The sequence below is a fragment of the Thamnophis sirtalis genome, unplaced genomic scaffold (assembly GCF_051295495.1).
Source record: "Thamnophis sirtalis isolate CommonGarterSnake01/CBP01778 unplaced genomic scaffold, rThaSir2_p1.2 scaffold_3, whole genome shotgun sequence".
NCBI classification, from domain to species: Eukaryota; Metazoa; Chordata; class Lepidosauria; order Squamata; family Natricidae; genus Thamnophis; species Thamnophis sirtalis.
In genome coordinates, this window is record NW_028261383.1 from 23863549 (window position 1) to 23884385 (window position 20837).

The 20837-nt window shown below is 43.3% G+C and overlaps 2 protein-coding genes across 2 annotated transcripts; both read right to left on the reverse strand.

The window, feature by feature from the left end:
* Positions 1-6114: 6114 nt before the first annotated feature.
* On the reverse strand, positions 6115-9986 carry LOC106537832 (uncharacterized). The gene has a single exon (XM_087711646.1). It carries the CDS (start codon positions 9391-9393, stop codon positions 7537-7539), a length of 1857 nt encoding a protein of 618 aa, XP_087567772.1. The 5' UTR covers positions 9394-9986; the 3' UTR covers positions 6115-7536.
* A 7978-nt stretch (positions 9987-17964) lies between these two features.
* Positions 17965-20174, reverse strand: LOC148047620 (uncharacterized). The gene has a single exon (XM_087711721.1). It carries the CDS (start codon positions 19605-19607, stop codon positions 18480-18482), a length of 1128 nt encoding a protein of 375 aa, XP_087567847.1. The 5' UTR covers positions 19608-20174; the 3' UTR covers positions 17965-18479.
* Positions 20175-20837: the final 663 nt, after the last annotated feature.

The following is a 20837-nucleotide window of genomic DNA, read 5'->3' on the forward strand; positions in this document are numbered from 1 at the left end:
ATATGTACATTCAGAAATACAAATACACACATCTACAATATAGAGATAATCCATGTCTTTCAAGCCCAAAGAAATAATTAAAATTGTTACAGTCACAATGTTAATCGGGAACCTGATGAATTTGATGATTGCTCATGTTTTGAGATGCCAAGGCTGAAATTCAGGCCTCAACAGGCTTCTGGGGCCATGGAAACGTTCACAGGAAACCACTAGCCTGTGGGTTAGGCATGTGACCAAAACCACAGAAGGCATACTTGACTATTTCTATAATTTTTATAATTTCTATATTTCTATACCTTATCTGCCGTGTGCCAGCTGCCTCTTATGTAATGAAGCAAAAGCAAAGAAATGTATAAATATCTGCCTTGCACTCTGCTCTGGGTTCCCCATCAGACGAATAAAAGCAGTGGCTTCTCAACACACAAGCTTGGACTCTCTCTTTTGTTTTACTGAGCCACACCTGTCAATCTACATGACACTAACTTTACAGAAGTGGGGGCTCTAATGGATGAAATGATGCCTACAGCTTCTGCAAGATTTGAAGCAATAGTTATGCCCAAGGAAGCCATGAGCTCAAAGTAAGGGCAGAAAATATTTTCCACAACCCCTTTGGTGACATCCCAATTGAAGTAGTCCTCAATTACTGACTGCAGTTGGGAATGGCATCTGTATCACCAAGTGGCTCTGTCATGAAGCATGATGTCACATGACTGTGCCAACCTACATCTATTCCTTTAATGTGTTTTAATGTGCATGCATTTTTATGTCTCTAAGCCACCCACAGTTAAATCATGGTAAGGTTGTGGGCCAATAAAGTTTATAAATAAATAGAACTGAATAATCAAAATGTTCATTTAAAAAAAAACATTGCTGGATTAAGTACAGTTGAACCTGGTAAATACATCGATGGGGCCCCCAATATGAAAACAAATGGAAGTAAAACAACCCAGAAATGACCAGAGGAATATCAGTCCGATCTTGTTGCCCAGAAAACATCAGTTCCATAAGAGAATAATTGAGTTGGGTCTTCTAGTCCATCCTCTGTTCAGGCAGGAGACCCTATTCCATCCTGAACAAATGGCTCTTCAATCTCCTCTTAAAACCCTCCAGTGATGGGAGCACCCACAACCTCTGGAGGGAAGCTATTCCCAAAGAATCCACCTTCACTGGAAGGAGACTTTTCCAATCTTCCAACCAGAAGGAAAACTGCAGCCACCAGTTTCACAGCGTGCAGCACCAGTGGACTTAAATTTGGGGAGGGAAGGAACCTGCAGCAGCAACAGCTGAGATGCTTCAGCCCAGTTGCTTCTCTGCTTCCAGGACTCTCCTCCCACCTGCCCTCCACTCACCTTCCAGCTGCTGCTGCTGCTTCGACCCTGGGAAGAGCAGAAAAGCCGCTCTGCACACCACTCTCCTCCCATGAGTGATCTGAAAGAGGAAGTTCTTCTACTTTTCTCCTCCGCCTCCCATCCTTTCTAGCAATGCAGTACTAAATGGTTTAAAACTCCCTTTTTAAGTGCAAGCGCAGATGGCACTATTGTATTATTGATGGCTTTCTAAGCTGAGATGTTGCCTGACCGCCATCTAGCGACAGGAGGTGGAAAAACACACCTGTCTAGTCTCCACCAAGACATTTGGAAGACGTTTTCACTGATTATTAGTTTTCGACTCCTAGCAACCCACCTTTGCAACTGAGCCGTGTGAAATTTGATACTACTTAGCTTCATTTTTGGTGCCTTTGGGTCAGTCTTGATGCCTGGCCTTGCAGCTTCTTTGACAGAGGTTTTTGGAAGGGGTTTACCCCCTTCCTAAGCTTGAGAGGAGTGGCCAAAATTGAATGGATGGTTTTCCCCTTCAGGTGGGACTGGAACTGAGTGTTTATCTATCTCTAACCTGGTGCCTTCAATGACTACCCCAAACTGTATCTTCTTCTTCCCCACAAAATCTACCCATTGACCTGTTCCTGCTGCTCCCACAGCAAATTCAAGGCTGCAGCTTTCAAGATCAATCAATCAGGGTAGAGCTGAAGGGACCTTGGAGGGAATAGAATAGAGTAGAAATGCCCCATTTTATGACTATTTTGCCACATTTGTTAATGAATCACTGCAGTTGTTCAATTTGTAATACTGTCATTAAGCGAATCTGGCTTCCCCCATTGACTTTCCTTGTAGGCAGGTCACAAAAGGGGATCATCTGGCCTCAGGGCAGAACAACGGTCACAAATATGAGCCAGGTGCCAAACATCTGAACGTAAATCACATGACCATGGAGGGGGTGCTACAATGTTCAGACCACTGAGTTACATACACTAACAAACCTCTGAGATGCCCCTGCACCCCAATGGTTGTGAACTGCTTAAAATCTGGTTGTAAGAGAATATTGACACAAAGCCTTCGTGAGCAAAGAGAGAAGAATGAGACAGGAATTTCTGGGCCAGTTGGTTAAAGTGTTTACATTCCCTGAACAGTGGTGGGATTCAAATAATTTAACAACAGGGCCTGTGGGCATGGTTAGGTGGACGTGGCTATGTGGGCGTGGCTTGGGGTGGTCATGTGGCTGGGTGGGTCATGTGGCTGGGTGGCCATGGCCAACTCGATGTCATTCACATTGAGGGGTGCCTCCCCTGGCCTCTCCTCGCCTTGTCCTACATGTTATGGTGAGAGAAGAAGCTTTTTCAAAGTCATCTTCCCCTTGATACTAAGATGAGATTTTGCTGTCAGAAGACCTGATGTACATTTCCAAGTATTGTTTATCACCATTCTCTTGGTAAGACTGAATGGAGAGATCTATAAAGAACAACAGAGTTGGAAGGGACCATGGAGGTTTTCTAGTCCAACCCCTGCTCAAGCATAACATTCTATACTAGGGTTCAGCAACCCTAAACACCCAAAGGAGTCACAGAAATCCTAATCAGAAGCCCCCCGTTCAATTCTGGAGTCGACCGGAAGTCTGGTTTCCCCACCATAGTCTCCTCCTATTGTGGCATCCTTTTTGCTCTACCTGTCCTAACCAAAAGCCCTAGCAATTATGGAGCTGACTGGAAAACCCGCCCCTTGCCATAAAGTCTCTTCCTGGCACGTCCTGCTTCCCCACCGCAACAGAAGCTCCTCTCAAAGTTGTGGTGCCGACTAGCAACAGGGAGCCACAGCAGAAGGATGAAAGAGCCACAGGCGGCTCCAGAACCGTGGGTTGCTTACCCCTGCCCTATACTATTATGGATACATTTCTTCTTAAAAACCTCCAGTGATGGTATCCCATAGCTTCTGAAGGCATCCCATTCCTCTAATTAATTGTTCTCACTGTCAGGAAATTTCTTATTTCTACATTGGATCTGTTTGAAAAGTTTCCATCTCACAGTTACTTCCAGTTGAGCCAGGTGCATTTGGTTATTTTCTTGCCCAAGTGTAAAATCTTACTCTCCTTTAAATTGCATTTTTGGTGAGAAATGTTCTACAGTGGTGTTCAGTTTACTAATTAATTTAATCACTTTTTTCCTTGGGCCTTATTTCAATATTCCAAAACTTTCACAGATCCTTCACAAAGAACCACTTCTAATTTAACTGGAATACATTATTTTCATTCTCAGTTTTTCTGGTTACAGAACTTCCCTTCTTCGTTCATCGTTTTACCCTTTAATGATGTTTGTACCTACTTGCAAGGAAAGGAAGCATTTAATTTTGGAACTGCTTGGGCAAGAGCAGCCCACTGTATCCAGGTCTAGCTTCATCCCCGGCAGAGAACCTGTTGCTAACATTTTTCAATCCCACCCTGGATGGAACTGACTGAAATTTTCCCCACAGGACATTCAAAAGGTTTCACTCCTGTGTGAGTACTCTGGTGTGGAACGATATTGGAACTCTAGACTGAAACTTTGCCCACAGTCAGGACGTTTAAAGAATTTCTCTCCTTTAAATCATAGTGCTGTACTCTATAGGGTGTTTCTATATCTTCATAATGTAGTGGGCCAACAGTATATAAGCTGTGGATCTGCTTTAGGTCAGGGCTGCTCAAAAAGCTGCCAGTGGCTTTGCTGGGATCCAGTGTGCACAGTGATAGTTTCAATACTTAATATACGTTGAATCTTTCAATTGATTTGGTTGCTTTAGATGAGACAAGTTTGGGCCACTATGTTTCCTTTATGCTACTTTCTTTTATCTCTCTTCCTCCCCCATTGACTGCCAGAGAGTTGGCAGGTTGCTCTCACTGAGATGTTTGCGATGTCCACAGGTTGTGTGTGTGAGAGAGAGGGAGGGAGAGAGAGACAGAGAGGGAGGGAGGGAGAGACGGAGAGACAGAGGGGAGGGGGAAGAAACACCTGAAAAAGCTTGTGTGTTGCTGTCAGGAAACCTGTAATCAGGAATCCTTTAAATCACTAGGCATTGAGTGTCACTTCAGAGACTTGGATTCACTTTTTCTGCAGCATAACTGATGTCCTTCCAACTGGCTTGTTGTTCTGGGAGGCTCCCACCATTAGTAGTGTTTCCTCAGAGAAATCAGACCTTCCCCAGGGAACTTACAGCATCAGCAGGAGGAAATAGACTTTTGACTCCCCTCCAAAGAGCTTCGTGGGTCCCTACAAACTACAGTGTGTGTGTGTGTGTGTGTGTGTGTGTTTTCCTGTTCTACATCTGAGCCCTGGGCAGCAAGCAATGAAAAACATGGCCTGTTTTTCCAGTCTCATTCCCTGGGATCCCACCTCGTTCAGAGTCCTTAAGTGGGAGTCAACCATGAGGATCTGGTTACTGCTTGCTACCTGTGGGTAGAGAAAATATCCTTGTTCCTCTGCACATATTTGAGCAACTGATCCTCCCAGGTCCTAAATCCTTGGGAGCCACAGGAAATCAGTCATAAAGTTTTGGGATGTAGAGGTTTTGATCTCCATTGTGTCACTCATTAAGTGCAGGAACCTATACGTATATCAGCTTTCTGCAAAATAGTGCCCTCCAAGTCTTTTCCAACTGTTTCCAAATAATAAATCAAACTCCTGTGGAAATTGGAAGGCTGCTCAGAGCAATTCTTCCCTCTACTGAGATTTAGGCTCTGCAAGGAGGCAGATAAAATCTCCTATCTAGATGTGATTTGGAAGCAAGGAGAATAGCTGTTTTCAGTTATCTTTCCACGTTTCATTGTTTCTATTGATCGGATGAAGCTGGAAATCATTTGGTGGCTGAGCACACAGGCAAGATCTTCATAAACGTTTATAGCACAGCACTTCCCTAATCTTGAGATGCTAAGTAGGTCATGGTTCATTCTTCTAGCTTCACTCAGTTGCAATAATAGGTTTTGGGGAGTTATTCTGCACTCCCATTTACCTGCAGTTTCCTTGGCAAGTTTTTTTGAACGCAGATTTCCCCTTTCCAAGGCCTGAGAGGCCTGGAGACGCCAAGGTCTCTGAGATGGCTTTGTCCCTAAAGCAGGACCAGAAATGACGCCCCTCAGGCTCTAGGATGGTGGCTACCAAACTGGGCCTTCTTCCTCCCCACAAAATCTATCCATTCAGCTGTTCCTGCTACTCTAGCCCTAAATTAATGCTGCAGTTTTCAACATCCAGTATCCTCCAAACAACATATACTTTACCCCTTTCAATCTCAGCTTCAAATTTTGATTCTGAGGAAATGCACGTCTGACTAAATATATGTTTACTATTTTAAATTTTATAAATTTTGCATATGTTTAAATATGAAATCACTTGGACTTAAGACTCAGGCCAAGAGCCCCTCGGTTTCTCCACATACCTGGCCTGGTCCTGATTGTTGCATGTCCTTCATATGAGAGCTACTAAAAAAAATGTAACCTGTCTTTTTGACTGGTGTTGGGGAAACAAACAATCTTGGAATTCTTTGGTGCCTCATTCCTGACACAATCTGAACAAACATTCTTGGTGCACTGAATTCCTGGAACTATTTGGAAAAGATAAAACTTTAAAACCCCTCTACTACTTGTCTCCTCTTGCTTTCTCATATGAGTAGCCACAATCTCTAACTGTAGTCTTAGTGCTCCAATCCCCAAGAGATACTGGGGCTGAAAATCTCAAAGGCACCCAGGTAGAAAAAGGTTGGGACACTGTATGCGGCGTTTCTATCATCTCCCAGGATAAAAATGCAAAGAACACTCCCCAAAAGATTTTTATGCACAATTTCTACAGAAATAAATACAGTGATCCTCAGATTATGAGTGTTCCCTTAGCGAACATTTGTTATGTGATAAGCGCCCCAAGTGTTTACCATAAAAATCCTGAAATTATGAAATTATGAATATTGCAGCACCACAGCATATTCACTCTTACAAATGACCCAAGGCTCTGCAACATTCACCCCGCCGAGGTGGCGCAGTGGTTAAATGCAGCACTGCAGGCTACTTCAGCGGACTGCAGTTATGCAGTTCAGCTGTTCAAATCTCACCGGCTCAGGGTTGACTCAGCCTTCCATCCTTCCGAGGTGGGTAAAATGAGGACCCGGATTGTTGTTGGGGGCAATATGCTGACTCTGTAAACCGCTTAGAGAGGGCTGAAAGCCGTATGAAGCGGTATATAAGTCTAACTGCTATTGCTATTCTGCCCCTCCTCCATCCGAGTCTTCACAGGAACTTCACTTACCTCCTCTCTGTTGCAATTTTTTTGCCCACATCCACAGAGAACAGAGGCCTAACATACAGTGAGATCAGTAGCGCAAGATCTTGTATAATCTCAATCATAAGGCCTCTATTCTCTGCAAATTGAGATCTGGATGTTTGCAAATGGAGGGAAGGTTTCGGTCCTTTAGGCCTTTCCTTCTTTTGCCATTTTTTTGCTGAAGCATGCAGGGAGATTCCGTACTTGTAGGATTTGGCAGCCCTTTGCAAAAAGCCTTTGTTGAAACCAGCGGAGCTTGGGAAGAGTGGGTGCATCTCTCTGAAGCCCTTTTCCTAAAGGCAAAGGGTCCTTGCATAGGGCTACAGGAATGCAATGGTCAAGTGCTTTGCTGAGAAAGCAACCCCGAGAAACTGTGCGTAGCTACTTTCTTAGTGCCAGAGGCCTCATCAAGCTGATTTGGGACGAGAAAGCAACGAATGGGTGGGCGAAATGATGTCATTCAATGTGCGAGATTCACTCCCACAAATTCTTGAGTTACGGATGGAATGGGCAGACTCCATTACATTCGTAACCCGAGGACTACCCATATCCAGCAAGTTATGCTGCTCATGGCCAGATAGGCATTATCAAACTAATATGTTGCCATGTTTCCTTCCTCCTTCCCATCTAATACCATTACATAACAAAGAAAGGTAAATTAGTCACGATTTAACAGTCAATATCTCAGCTGGACTTACAATGGGACATTGTAATTGAAATGAAATTCAAGCCTTCTCTAAACTCATCACTTGGGGGTGTCACGTTTGTGTAATAAGGGTGGAATGTTTCCTGAAGCACCATCCACACTGAGGGCACTCAAATAGTTTCTCCCCTGTGTGTATAAGCATATGATTTAGAAGATTAGTCCTAATACTGAAATCTTTCCCATAGTCTGGATACTTGTATGGTTTCTCCCCTGTGGTGTGTCACCAGGTGTGAATTGCAGCTGAAACGTTTTCCACAAACAGGACACTCATACAGTTTCTCTCCTGTGTGAGTCCACTGGTACATGAGCTAGGATCTCCAAGAGAAACTTTTCCAAGATCAGGACATTCAAAGGGTCTCTCTTCTATGTGAGTCCCCTGGTGTGTCACCAGCTTAAAATTCTTGCTGAAACTTTTCCCACAATCAGGCCATTTAAACAGTTTCTCTCCTGTGTGAGTCTTCTGGTGTTCCACGAGGTGGGAATTCTGACTGAAACATTTCCCACAAATAGAACATTCAAATGGTTTCTCCCCTGTGTGAATCCTCCGGTGTTGAACCAGGGTGGAATTCTGACTGAAACTTTTCCCACAGTCAGAGCATTTAAAAGGTTTCTCTCCTGTGTGAATCCTCTGATGTTGAACCAGTGTGGAATTCTGACTGAAACTCTTCCCACAGTCAGGACATTCAAAGGGTTTCTCTCCTGTGTGAGTCCTCTGATGTTGAACCAGGGTGGAATTCTGACTGAAACTTTTCCCACACTCAGGACATTTAAAGGGTTTCTCTCCTGTGTGAGTCCTCTGGTGTTCTATGAGGTGGGAATTCTGACTGAAACTTTTCCCACAAACAGGACATTCAAATGGTTTCTCTCCTGCATGAATCCTCTGATGGCCAATGAGATAGGAACTGTGACTGAAACTTTTCCCACAGTCAGGACATTTAAAGGGTTTCTCTCCTGTGTGTGTCCTCTGGTGTGTCACAAGAGTGGAATTGTTACTGAAACTTTTCCCACAAACAGGACATTCAAAGGGTTTCTCTCCTGTGTGAATCCTCTGGTGTCTAACCAGGCTGGAATTGTCACCGAAACATTTTTCACAATCAGAACATTCAAAAGGTTTCTCTCCTGTGTGAGTCCTCTGGTGTGTCACCAGGCTGGAATTGGTATTGAAACTTTTACCACAATGAGGACATTCAAACGGTTTCTCTCCTGTGTGAATCCTCTGGTGTCTAACTAGGCTGGAACTGGTACTGAAACATTTATCACAATCAGGACATTCAAATGGTTTCTCTCCTGTGTGAGTCCTTTGGTGTATCACCAGGTTGGAATTATCACAGAAACATTTTTCACACTCAGGACATTCAAACAATTTCTTCCTGATGTAAGTCCTCTGGTGTGTTACAAGGTTGGAATTCTGACTGAAACCTTTACCACAATCTGGGCATTTAAATGGTTTCTCTCCTGTGTGAGTCCTCTGGTGTTGAATCAAGTTGGAGTTCTTGCTGAAACTTTTACCACAATCAGGACATTTAAAAGGTTTCTCTCCTGTGTGAATCCTCTGGTGGCCAATTAGGCTGGAATTCTGACTGAAACTTTTCCCACAGTCAGGACATTTAAAGGGTTTCTCTCCTGTGTGAGTCCTCTGGTGTTTCACCAGGCTGGAATTGTGACTAAAACTTTTACCACAATCAGGACACTCAAAAGGTTTCTCTCCTGTGTGAGTCCTTTGATGTGTCACCAGGCTGGATTGCTGACTGAAACTTTTTTCACAATCAGGACATTTAAAGGGTTTCTCTCCTGTGTGAGTCCTCTGGTGTGTCACTAGGCTGGAATTCTTACTGAAACTTTTCTGACAAACAGAACATTCAAAGGGTTTCTCTCTTGTATGAGTGCTATGGTGTGAAACGAGGTGAGAATTTTGACTGAAACTATTCCCAGAGTCAGGACATTTAAAGGGTTCCTCGCCTGTGTGAATCCTCTGGTGTATCATCAGGTTGGAATTATCACAAAAACATTTCTCACAATCAGGACATTCAAACAGTTTCTCCTCCGTGTGAGTCCACGTTGCCATGCTTGCTAACATTCACTTCCTTTGGTTCACTTGTAGGGCTTCTCTCCTGTGTGGGTCATTCCAAGAACCACAATGGAGTTGTTCTGATCAGAGGTTTTGCCTCATTTGGAGCATTGTATGGCTTTTCTCCAGTCTGGACCGTCTCGGGCATAATCAGCTCTGATTTGCAAGATGTATCTTTTGTCTATGGAGCTTTTCTACAACTAATATTCCTGAGGAGGTCAAAAATATGGATGGTACCTTGTTTAGTTATGGATTCAAGATGTTTTCTTCCTCCCAGAGTGAGGCCTGCAACATTGTCTGCCCTATGTGGCTTTCCAATTGACCTTTTCCTCCACAGTAACTTCCAGATATTCCATTCTTTTGCTGAATGGAAAATAATCTTGCTTGGTTTTTAATGTAACGTATGTTTGGATTTCACATTCTAATTTTTCCCTGTTAGAAATCTCCTCTTGATTTTCTCTTGTTTTTCTCTCACTTGCTGAGGAAGGTGAAGACTTGTGTGGCTCTCTGAAGGAAATGGAAAATATTTTGAATTCTGTGCTGAGTTGCTTAGCTGTTCAAGGTTGCTTGTTATCCTCAGTTGTCCAGATTGCTCTTATTGCCATCCTAGAAGAAACAAATAAAAATGTATCTTTGCATGAAATGGTTGCAAATGATGAAGGGGAAAAACATTTACATTACAATGAAAAAGCAAACATGCCACAATACTCAAAGAAGCTCTTACATTAATCATGACTGGAAGACTACCCAGATCCAAGTTCGAATATCTATTCAATCATGAAATCCACTTGTTGACTGGGTCAATCACAAATTCTTAGCATTGCAAAAGGTTGTTTTCAAATACAGTCAATTGAAAAAGAAAATACATCCTCTTTCATTTCTATGGTTAAACTTACCAGGATATCATAAATATCATTGCAACAGAACAGAAGGGAATAACAGAATTGGAAGGGACCTTGGAGTTCTTCTAATCCAACACCTGCTAAACCAGGGGACCCTACACCATTTCAAATAAATGGCTCTCTAATCTCTCTCAAAAGCTTCCATCACAACTTCTGATGACAAGCCATTCTGCTGGTTACTTGTTCTCACCATTAGGAAAATTCTCACTGCTTCCATAATATAAAACGCGAAGTAGCAGCCAAGTACTGCTATTAAGTACCCTTGATCAATTGATCATCAGCAAGTATGAATACATCTATAAAATCCAAAGTTGTAGGAGTTTCGTGGTGCCTGGCATTGAGGTGTGTGTTAACACAATGCCAAAGAATAAAGACATCAGCAATGATCTTAAGAGAAACAATTGTTGCTGCCCATCAATTTGGGAATGTTTAAAAGGCCATTTCCAAACTATTTAAAATCTATCATTCTACAGTATTGTATTTGTATTTATTTGGTTTGTATGCCGCCCACTCTCGGAAGATTCAGGGGGGCTTACAGGTAAAAAAGGAAGGGGGGGGGACATACAAAGAATAAAAAAAACAACATTAAAAATTCCACAACATTCATAACTTAGGATGGGGCTGGATAAATCAACAGCCCCAGGCCTGCCGGAACAGCCAGGTCTTAATCGCTTTCTGGAAGGCCGGAAGGGTAGTAAGGGTCCGGATCTCAACGGGGAGATCGTTCCATAGGGCCGGAGCAGCTACAGAGAAGGCCCTCCCCTGGGGAGTTGCCAGCCGACAGTGAGGAAGATTATTCACAAGTGGGAAACATTCCAGACAGTTGCCAATCTTCCCAGGAGTGGACATGCAAGAAAGTTCGCCCCAAGGTCAGACGATAGAATGGCCAGAGAAATTGCTAAAAAACAAAGAGTTATATCTCAGACTCTACAGCAGTGTTTCTCAACCTGTGAGTCGGGACCCCTTTGGGGGTCGAATGACCCTTTCACAGGGGTAGCCCAAGACCATCAGAAAACACATATTTTTGAAAAAATACAGAAAACATTAAATACTTTTATTGTTGGAGGTCACCACAACATAAGGAACTGTATTAAAGGGTCGCGGCCTTAGGAAGGTTGAGACCCACGGCTTTACAGGCTTCAGTTAGCATGTTAAATGTTAAGATTCATGACAGTGCAATTAGAAAAAGACTGAACAAGTATGGTTTGTTTGGAAGGGCCGTGAGGAGAAATCCTTTTGTCTATAAAAAAGTCATAGCAGCATAGCTGAGATTTGCAAAGTGGCATCTGAATAAATCACAGGACTTTTGGAATACTGTTCTTTGAACAGAACAGACCAAAGTGGAGATGTTCAGCCTTAATGCAGTGACATGTTTGACGAAAACCAAACACAGCATATTAGCACAAACCGTCATGCACAGTGGTGGGACCTATCTTTATTCAGATGAATAAATGTGTTGGCTTATCAACACACACATGTAAACTCTATCTTTTGTTTTACCTAGACAAACCTGTCAATCTGCATGACACTTAACTTTACAGATGCTTTAACTGACAAAATGATGCCAAAACCATCTGCAAGATTTGAAGCACAAGTTATGTCCATGGAAGCTATGAGCTCCAAGTAAGGGCAGAAAATACTTTCCACAACCCCTTTTGTGACATCCCAATTGAAGTACTCCTCACTTACTGACTGCAGTTGGGACTAGCATCTGTGCCACTAAGCCCCCCAATCATGAAGCATGAGGTCACATGAAAGTGGCAACTTACATTTGTTCCTCTGCAGTTCTCAAACAAATCACTGCGGCTTGTTAAAGGTAATTTCACATCACCATGGCTTGCAACTTCCTGAGTTTGCTTGTCAGAAGCCAGCTGGAAGGTCACAAATGGGGATTATGAGTGTTGGATGCTCAGACCACGATATAAAAGCGCACAAGTTGGCAGAATCCAAATTGGTGCAACTCTTTTTCCTCCACCTTCATAACTACAACTGCTTCTACAGTGCCATCGTAACTTGGAAGGCTCAGTGAGCCAATGGTATGCTCATCCTTGATCAAGTAGTAGATCCTACCTCCCCCACCCCCATTCACCCCCACCCCGCCTTCCCTATATGTCCTTGATTTTAATCTTTGGTATTAATTTTGTGGGAACCCCCCATCCCCCAATGAAATATTTTGGGGAATATTAAAAGAGGCAGAGTATTATATTTCTCCAAAGGAGAAATGGAAAGCAGCCTGCAACAGCAGATGCCTGAATATAGCAGTAGACTTATATACCGCTTCATAGGGCTTTCAGCCCTCTCTAAGCGGTTTACAGAGAGTCAGCATATTGCCCCCAACAAGCTGGGTCCTCATTTTACCCACCTCGGAAGGATGGAAGGCTGAGTCAACCCTGAGCCGGTGAGATTTGAACCGCTGAACTGCTGATCTAGCAGTAGCCTGCAGTGCTGCATTTAACCACTGCGCCACCTTGGCTCTAGTCTTTAGAGAGGTAGATTTTGTGCCCATTAAGAGAGACCGGGCCAATCTATTCACAAACCAAACACTTTCAGCTCCAGCTGATGGGATTAAGAAGGACAAGACTTTTAGGATATAGTAGGATTAACCCAGGACCATTACAATAGAATCTCACTATATTGCACAACCCCAAAGGATGTATAAAGCCCACCTATCCCAACCCTATTTTGTCACCCAGAACAACATGATGCTGTTGGTTCTGCTCATCAGTAAACAGAATCCTTCTTTCCAATCAGCCTCCATTTTATTTTCAGCTCCTTTCTCCCGAGCTTGGAACAGGACCAGATTTTTCTTCCAACAATTTATTTAGCTTTTAATGGGTATGTATTATTTTATGTTTCTAGGCCGCCCACAGTTATGACATGGTAAGGTTGGTGGCCAATACATTTTATAAATAAACCTGAACAGTCAAAACTATAAGGCTATTTTTTAAAAAAATGCTGGGTTAAGCACAGTTGAACTGGTTAATACATGGCTAGGGGCACCAATAGGAAACACAGTGCTTGTTAGCTAGAAATGAAAGTAAAACAAAACAACAGCAACCCAGAAAAGACCAGAGGAACATCAGTCCGACCTTGTTGCCCAGAAAACATCAGGTCCATAAGAGAATACTTGAGTTGGGAGGGTCTTCTAGTCCGTCCCCTGTTCAGGCAGGAGACCCTATTCCATCCTGAACAAATGGCTGTCCAATCTCCTCTTAAAGCCCTCCAGTGGTGGGAGCCCCCACAACCTCTGGAGGGAAGCCATTCTCAAAGAATCCACCTTAATTTAAAAGAGACTTTTTCAATCTTCCCACCAGAAGGAAAATTGCAGCCACCAGTTTCACAGCGTCATGGGAGCACCCACAACCTCTGGAGGGAAGCCATTCCCAAAGAATCCACCTTCACTGCAAGGAGATTTTTTCAATCTTCCTACCAGAAGGAAAATTGCAGCCACCAGTTTCACAGCGTGCAGCACCAGAGGGTTTAAATTCGGGGCGGGAAGGAACCTGCAGCAGCAGCAGCAGAGATGCTGCAGCCCAGTTGCTTCTCTGCTTTCAGGCCGTGGAGGGAACCGAACAGCCCGACTTGCTCCAGGACTCTCTTCCCACCGGCCCTCCACTCACCTTCCAGCTGCTGCTTCGATCCTTGGAAGAGCACAAAAGCCGCTCTGCACACCTCCTTCCTCCCACGAGTCATCCGGAACAGGAAGTTCCTCTGAGCTTCTCTTCTCCCCTCCTTTCTAGCAATGCAGTACTCAATGATTTAAAACTCCCTTTTTTAAGCTCAAGCACGGGTGGCACTAATGTGTTGATGGCTTTCTAGGCACAGACTTTGCTTGAACGCCATCTAGCGGCAGGAGGTGGAAAAACACGGATGTCCAATCTCCACCAAGGCGTTTGGAATGTTTTCACTGATTCCATGGTAGCAGGTCGTTTTCGACTCCTAGCAACCGACCTTTGCCACTGAGCCAAGTGAAATAGTGAAACGTGTAATAAAATCTGAGGAGTGAAGGAATATGAAGCAAGTGACATTTTTCAGTCTAATTGCTTCTTATGTCTTTTGAATTCACCTTGTAGACCATCCCTTCTGACTGGTAGATAGGCTTTCTTAAATTTTGCTTGATATCTTTCTGTCCAATAAGAGTTTTCAAGGGTATCCAAGTTCTAACCTTAAGGAAATGTGATAAACATCCTCCAGGCCTTCCTGTCCTCTCCCATCCCCAGACCAGTGACGTGAGGTGAGGTTTATGGCTGGTGAGGCTGCAATTTTTTTTTACTTGTGGATTTCAACTCCCAGAATTCCACAGCCAGGCATGCTCAGTTCCAATTTAAAGCAACAGCATTTGTTTTTCTCCTTTGCTAAATAAGTTTCCTTCTTTCTTTTTCTTCTCCCTTCCCCTCCTTCCTCCCTCTCTCCCCCACTCTCTCAAACACACACATCCTGCACCAGGATTCAGAAAGTTTAGGTTTTCCTCCTCAGCCCATGTTAGCAATACCACTAGAAGCATTTGGGCTGGCAGGTGTAAGCAGAAGTGGAGATTCATTCTACTGAAAACATTGTTTTTGCTTATGATTGGATAAATAAAATTTCAGAAGACCCAAAGGCATAGTATTAGAGTGTTACATAGTGCATAAACTAAAGAACTGTCTCAATATGCTCCCTCCCCCCTCTCTCAAACACACACACACACAAACACAAAGTTGCACCAGGAGGATGAAGTTTGAATTCGTCCCCCTCCCACCGACCCATTCGTACCTTTTCCAGCTGTTTCAGCGAGGATTTCAACTCTGCTCTTGCCTGCCGTCATGAAAAGAAAAAAAAAGGAAAAGGAAAAAAGCAAGAAAAGGAAAAAGCAGACTGAGCTAATTGCTGCCAGAGTCATCATGGATGACTCTGCTTAGTGTTTAACTGTTTAAAAAAGCCTCTAAAAAAGCACCTTCTAAAGGAGGCGGCAAGAGAATGACGTGCCTCATCTACGTCAGGAATTTTTTAGCTTTTAAGCCTTGCTTAACTCTGCTCGAGTGATCATAAAATGCCAGACTAGAGGAGGCACGTCGTTCTCCTGCCTCTAGGACTTACTCTATGTTGGCCACAACTTTGAGAAACACTTGTAAGTCTACTTTTTCAGTACCAGTGTAATTTTGAAGGCTGAGTAGTAACTCGTAAGCTAGGACGGTCTATAAAACTGAACATCTCAAAGGGTGCACAATAGCTATTTTTTTTAAAAAAAAATCCTAGGTTAAGAACAGTTCTGCCAGGATAATAAATGGATGGTGCACCAGTAGGAAATCCTGTGTTTGTTTGATAGGTTAAAAAAAATCACAGAAGACAGCAGTTGCATAAGAGTTCCATATTGTTTCCAACAAAAGGTAGCCCTAAAAGCACACCAAGTCAACCCTAATATGAGGGACAACCAGTTTTAAAGCATGTACCACCAACGGAATAAAATCTGGGGAGTGAAGGAATATGTAGCAACTGACCTGTTTCAATCTAATTGTTTCTTATGGCTTTTGAATTCGCCCTGTAGACCACCCCCTCTGAGATTGACTTTCTTACCTTTTGTTTGATATTTTTATGTGGCCCAATAAGAGAGTTTGCAGGGATATCCAACTCCTAACCATAAGGAGGTGAGACGAGATAAACATATGCACTATCATGACACCAAGAAAGGAAAAATGATTAAAGTTTGTACACGTTTAAATTCAAAATAAGTTGGAGCTAGAGACTGAGGCTTAAAGAGCCCCTTGGTTCTGCCAGGCACTGGTCCTCATCTACTCCTGGTCATTGACACGTAACCTGTGTTTTTGAATGGTGTTGGTGAAATGAACAATCTTGGGATTCTTTGGTGTCTTCCGATCCCAGCAAATTCAGGATCATTCATCAGCATACCTAAAATGTCACTTTTGCTGCCAGAGGAATAATGTTCCTCTCTTTATTTGAAGGATGAATTTTTGAAAAACGTTAAGGACCCTTGGGAGATGAATGAAAGAACAGGAAACATCTCCCATATGTTGGGAAGAGAGCTTTGCATTACTTTTTTCCCACACATCTTCCCACCAAGGGGTGGGAGGGCACCACAAAAGTAACAGTCCTTTGGTGTTGCTCTCACCCTCAAGGCATCAAAGGTTAACAAGGAGGCCCCTAAAAACAAAGATCGCCACAGCAGGAGCTGCGAATAAACCTGGAAATCCTGTGCTCAAAACCACAATCCTCTTTCTCCAAAACTCAATATTCCTACAGCTCTTCTCCATGAAGGTCATCTGCAAGGCAGAACAGCCTTTACATCTGAAATGTTACACTAGTTATGTCAGTGCCCCAAACACCCCAAACATATTTGCTATTCATATGGTTTCTTCCACTTGCGTGCCTCATTCTTGACACAATCTGAACAGAAATGTTTGGTGCACTGAATTCCTGGAACTCGTAGGAAAAGATGAACTTTGAAAGCCCACCTCTTCACTTCTCTCATTTTCTCCTTATAAGAGGAGCCACAATCTCTAACTATAGTCTGAGTGCTCCAATCCCCAATGGATGCTGGCTAGAGAATTCTGGGGCTGAAAATCTTGGGGCCGGCAGAGAGAAAAAGGCTAGGACTCTGTATGTGACATTGCTATCATCTACCATGATAAAAAGAAAGAGATTTTCAGAGAATTGCACAATTTCTGCAAAAATAAATACAAGTAATCCATGGGTCGCGAGTGTTTCCTGAGCGAACGTTCAAAGATAAGTGTCCCCTAGTGTTTATGAACAAATCAACAAATAAATATTGCAGCACCACAGATGTTCTTCACACTTATGAATGACCATAGTGGCTCTGCAACATTCACCCCTATTCCCCACCCCGGGTTGTGAAGAGTCACGTATCTTGGAAATATCTCCTCTTTCCGCCCACATTTGCAGAGAACAGAAGCCTAACGTACCATGAGATCAGTAGCATGAGATCTTGTGCAATCTTGCACTTAAGGCCTCTATTCTCTGCAAATTGAGATCTGGATGTTTGCAAACGGAAGGAAGGCTTCAGTTCTTCAGGCCTTCCCTCCTTTTGCCGGGAGCCTGCAGGGAGACTCCGTTCCTGTAGGCTTCAGCAACCCTTTGCAAAAAGCCTTCGTTGGTACTAGCGGAGCTTGGGAGGAGCAGGAACTTCCCTCCGAAGCCCTGTTCCCAAAGGCAAAGGCTTTTTGCAAAGGGCTGCCCAAGCCTACAGGAAAGCAATCCTCAAGATGGAAGGGAGAGAAAAGGAAGGAGAGAGGGTAGGAAGGGAAAGAGGAAGAGCAGGAGCAAAGGAGAGGTAAGGGAAGAAGGAAGGGGAAGGAGAGGAAGGAAGGAAGGAAGTAGAGAAGGGAGAGAGGGTGGAAAGAAAGAGGTAAGGAGAGGAGGATGGAAAGGAGAGAAAGAGGAGGAGAGAGGGTAGGAAGGGGAAGAGGAAGAGCAGGAGTAGGAGAAAAGTACAGGAAGAAGGAAGGGAAAGGAGAGGAGGAAGGAAGAAAGTAGAGAAGGGAGGGAGGGAGAAAAGGGAAAATAAAGTGGTGTTACAACAGGAGGAAGGGATGGTAAACAAAGCAACCCAAACTGTATATTATAACCTATTAAATGAAATAATAAACGTATAAGAATGATAAATGTTAAAACACCTGTAACCAGACGACATGCTGTATGTGATGATGGGTTTTTTGTGTGTGTGTTTTTTCTTCTTCTTTGTTTTTTTATTGTTGTATGTATGTGTTGTCTATGTAATAAAAATAAAAAAAATCTTTTTTTTTTTTAAAGGAAATCAATCCTCAAGTGCTTTGCCGATGAGAAAGTAGCCCCAAGAGACTGGACGCAGCTTCTCAGGGCTGCTTTCTGGGAGCTGGAGGCCTCACCAAGCTCATCTGGGGCGAGAAAGCAATGAATGTGTAGGCAAAAGCAGGGAGTGATATCGTTCAATGTATGAGATTCACACCCATGAATTCTTGAGTTACGGATGGAATGGACAGACTCCATTACATTCGTAACCCAAGGACTACCCATATCCAGCAAGTTCTGTTGTTGATGGCCAGATAGGCATTATCAAACAAATATGTTGCCATTTTTCCTTCCACCTTCCCGTCTAACACCATGACATATTTGCCTACAAAAAAATAGGCAAATCCTTTGTAGTCAAATTAAACAGTCAATTTCTCAGATTGAGTTACAATGGGACATTAAAAATGAGATTCAAGCCTCATCTACACTTATCACTTGTGGCCTTGTGTGAATTTTCTTGTGCGCAATAAGGCTGGAATGTTTCCTGAAGCACCATCCACACTCAGGGCACTCAAATGGTTTCTCCCCTGTGTGTATAAGCATATGATTTAGAAGGCTAGTCCTAATACTGAAATCTTTCCCACAGTCTGGACACTCATATGGTTTCTCTCCTGTGTGAGTCCTCTGGTGTCTCACCAGGTTGGAATTCCGACTGAAACTTTTCCCACAATCAAGACACTCAAAGGGTTTCTCTCCTGTGTGAATTCTCTGGTGTATCACCAGCCAGAAATTTTGACTGAAACTTTTCCCACAATCAGGACATTCAAAGGGTTTCTTTCCTGTGTGAGTCCTCTGGTGTGTCACCAGGTCGGAATTCTGACTGAAACCTCTACCAAAACCAGGACATTCAAAGGGGTGTTCTCCTGTGTGAGTCCTCTGGTGTCTCACCAGGCTAGAATTCCAACTGAAACTTTTCCTGCAATCAGGACATTCAAAGGGTTTCTCTTCTGTGTGAGTCCTCTGGTGTACCATCAGGCTAGAATTGTGACTGAATTTTTTATGACAATAGGGACATTCAAAAGGTTTCTGTCCAGTGTGAGTCCTCTGGTGTTTCACTAGACTGAAATTATGACTGAAACTTTTCCCACAGTCAGGACACTCAAAGGGTTTCTCTCCTGTATGAGTCCTCTGGTGACCAATGAGATTGGAATGCTGACTGAAACTTTTCCCGCAATCAGGACATTCAAACGGTTTCTCTCCTGTGTGAGTCCTCTGGTGTATCACCAGACTAGAATTGTGACTGAAACTTTTCCCACAAACAGGACATTCAAACGGTTTCTCTCCTGTGTGAGTCCTCTGGTGTGAAATGAGGTGAGAATGTCGACTGAAACTATTCCCACAATCAGGACATTCAAAGGGTTTCTCTCCTGTATGAGTTCTCTGGTGTCTCACGAGGCTGGAATTATCACAGAAACATTTCTCACAATCAGGACATTCAAACAGTTTTCTCTTGGCATGAGTCCACGGTGCCATACTCCCTGAAACATTTACCACATTGGGAGCACTTGTAGGGTTTCCCACCTGTGCAAGTCCTTCCATGATCAACAACGGAGTTGTTCTGACTAAAGGTTTGGCTACATTCAGAGTAGTTGTATGGGTTTTCTCCAGTATGGATCCTTTCAGGCATAATCAGCTGTGATTTGCAAGTTGTATCTTTCCCACAACAGGAACCTCTACGGAGCTTTTCCACAACTAATGTTCTTGAGGAGGTCAAAAATATGGATGGTTCTTTCTTCAATTCTGCTTTGATTCAAGCTGTTTTCCTCCTCCCAGAGCATGGCCTGCAACACTGTCTGCTCTACGTGACTTTCCCATTGACTTTTTCCACTCCAGTAACTTCCAGATATTTCCCTCTTTTGCTGAATGGAAAAATAATCTTCCTTGACTTTTCATGTAATGTATACTTGTATTTCACACTCTATTTTTCCAAGCTATAAATCTCTTCTTGATTTTTCTCTTGTTTCTCTCTCACCTGCCGCGGAAAGTGAATTGTGTGGCTCTCTGAAGGAAATGGAAAATATTTTGATTTCTGGACTGATATGTCTTCCTTTTCAAGGTTGCTTGTTATCCTCAGTTGTCCGCAGTGCTCTGATTGCCATCCTCTTTTTGTCTATAAGATTAAAAAATAATTACATTGTACATAAAATGGTTGCAAAAGATGGAAAAAAGAAGAAATGTTTACATTACAATGAATAAGCATATCATGATTCATTTGACACATGGAAGTCTACCCAGATCCAGGTTCGAATATCCATTCAATTATGAAATTCACTTGTTGACTGCGCCAATCAAAAGCAGTGCAAAGGGTTGTTTTCAAAAACAGTCCAGTGAAAATACACCCTCTTTCATTTCTATGGCTTTCCTTATCAGGACATAAAAATAACATCGCAACAGAAAAGTCTAATAGAATTTGAAAGGATCTTGGATATCTTCTAATCCAATCACTGCTCAAGCAGGAGACCCTACACCAGTGATGGCGAACCTATGACACGCGTGCTACAGGTGGCATGCGGAGCCATTTGTCAGGGCACGCAAGGCGCTGCCTGTTAACTGGCCAGCGTGCATGCACGTGTTGGCTAGCTGAGTTCACCCTTTTTAAAGCCATTTTTCGCCCTCTCCAGGCTCCAGAGGCTTTATAGGAGTCTGGGGAGGGCAAAAAGAGCCCACCCCCGGGAGGTCCTCTGGAGGCTTCATGAGCTTCCCTGAAGCCTCCAGAGCAAAATCGAAATAGAGAAATACCCCACAACATGAATAAATGTGACGATACCT

Bases quoted from the DNA above. Each gene is read 5' to 3' on its own strand.
- LOC106537832 (XM_087711646.1), bottom strand. From the start codon at position 9,393: ATGTTAGCAAGCATGGCAACGTGGACTCACACGGAGGAGAAACTGTTT.
- LOC148047620 (XM_087711721.1), bottom strand. From the start codon at position 19,607: ATGGAAGGACTTGCACAGGTGGGAAACCCTACAAGTGCTCCCAATGTG.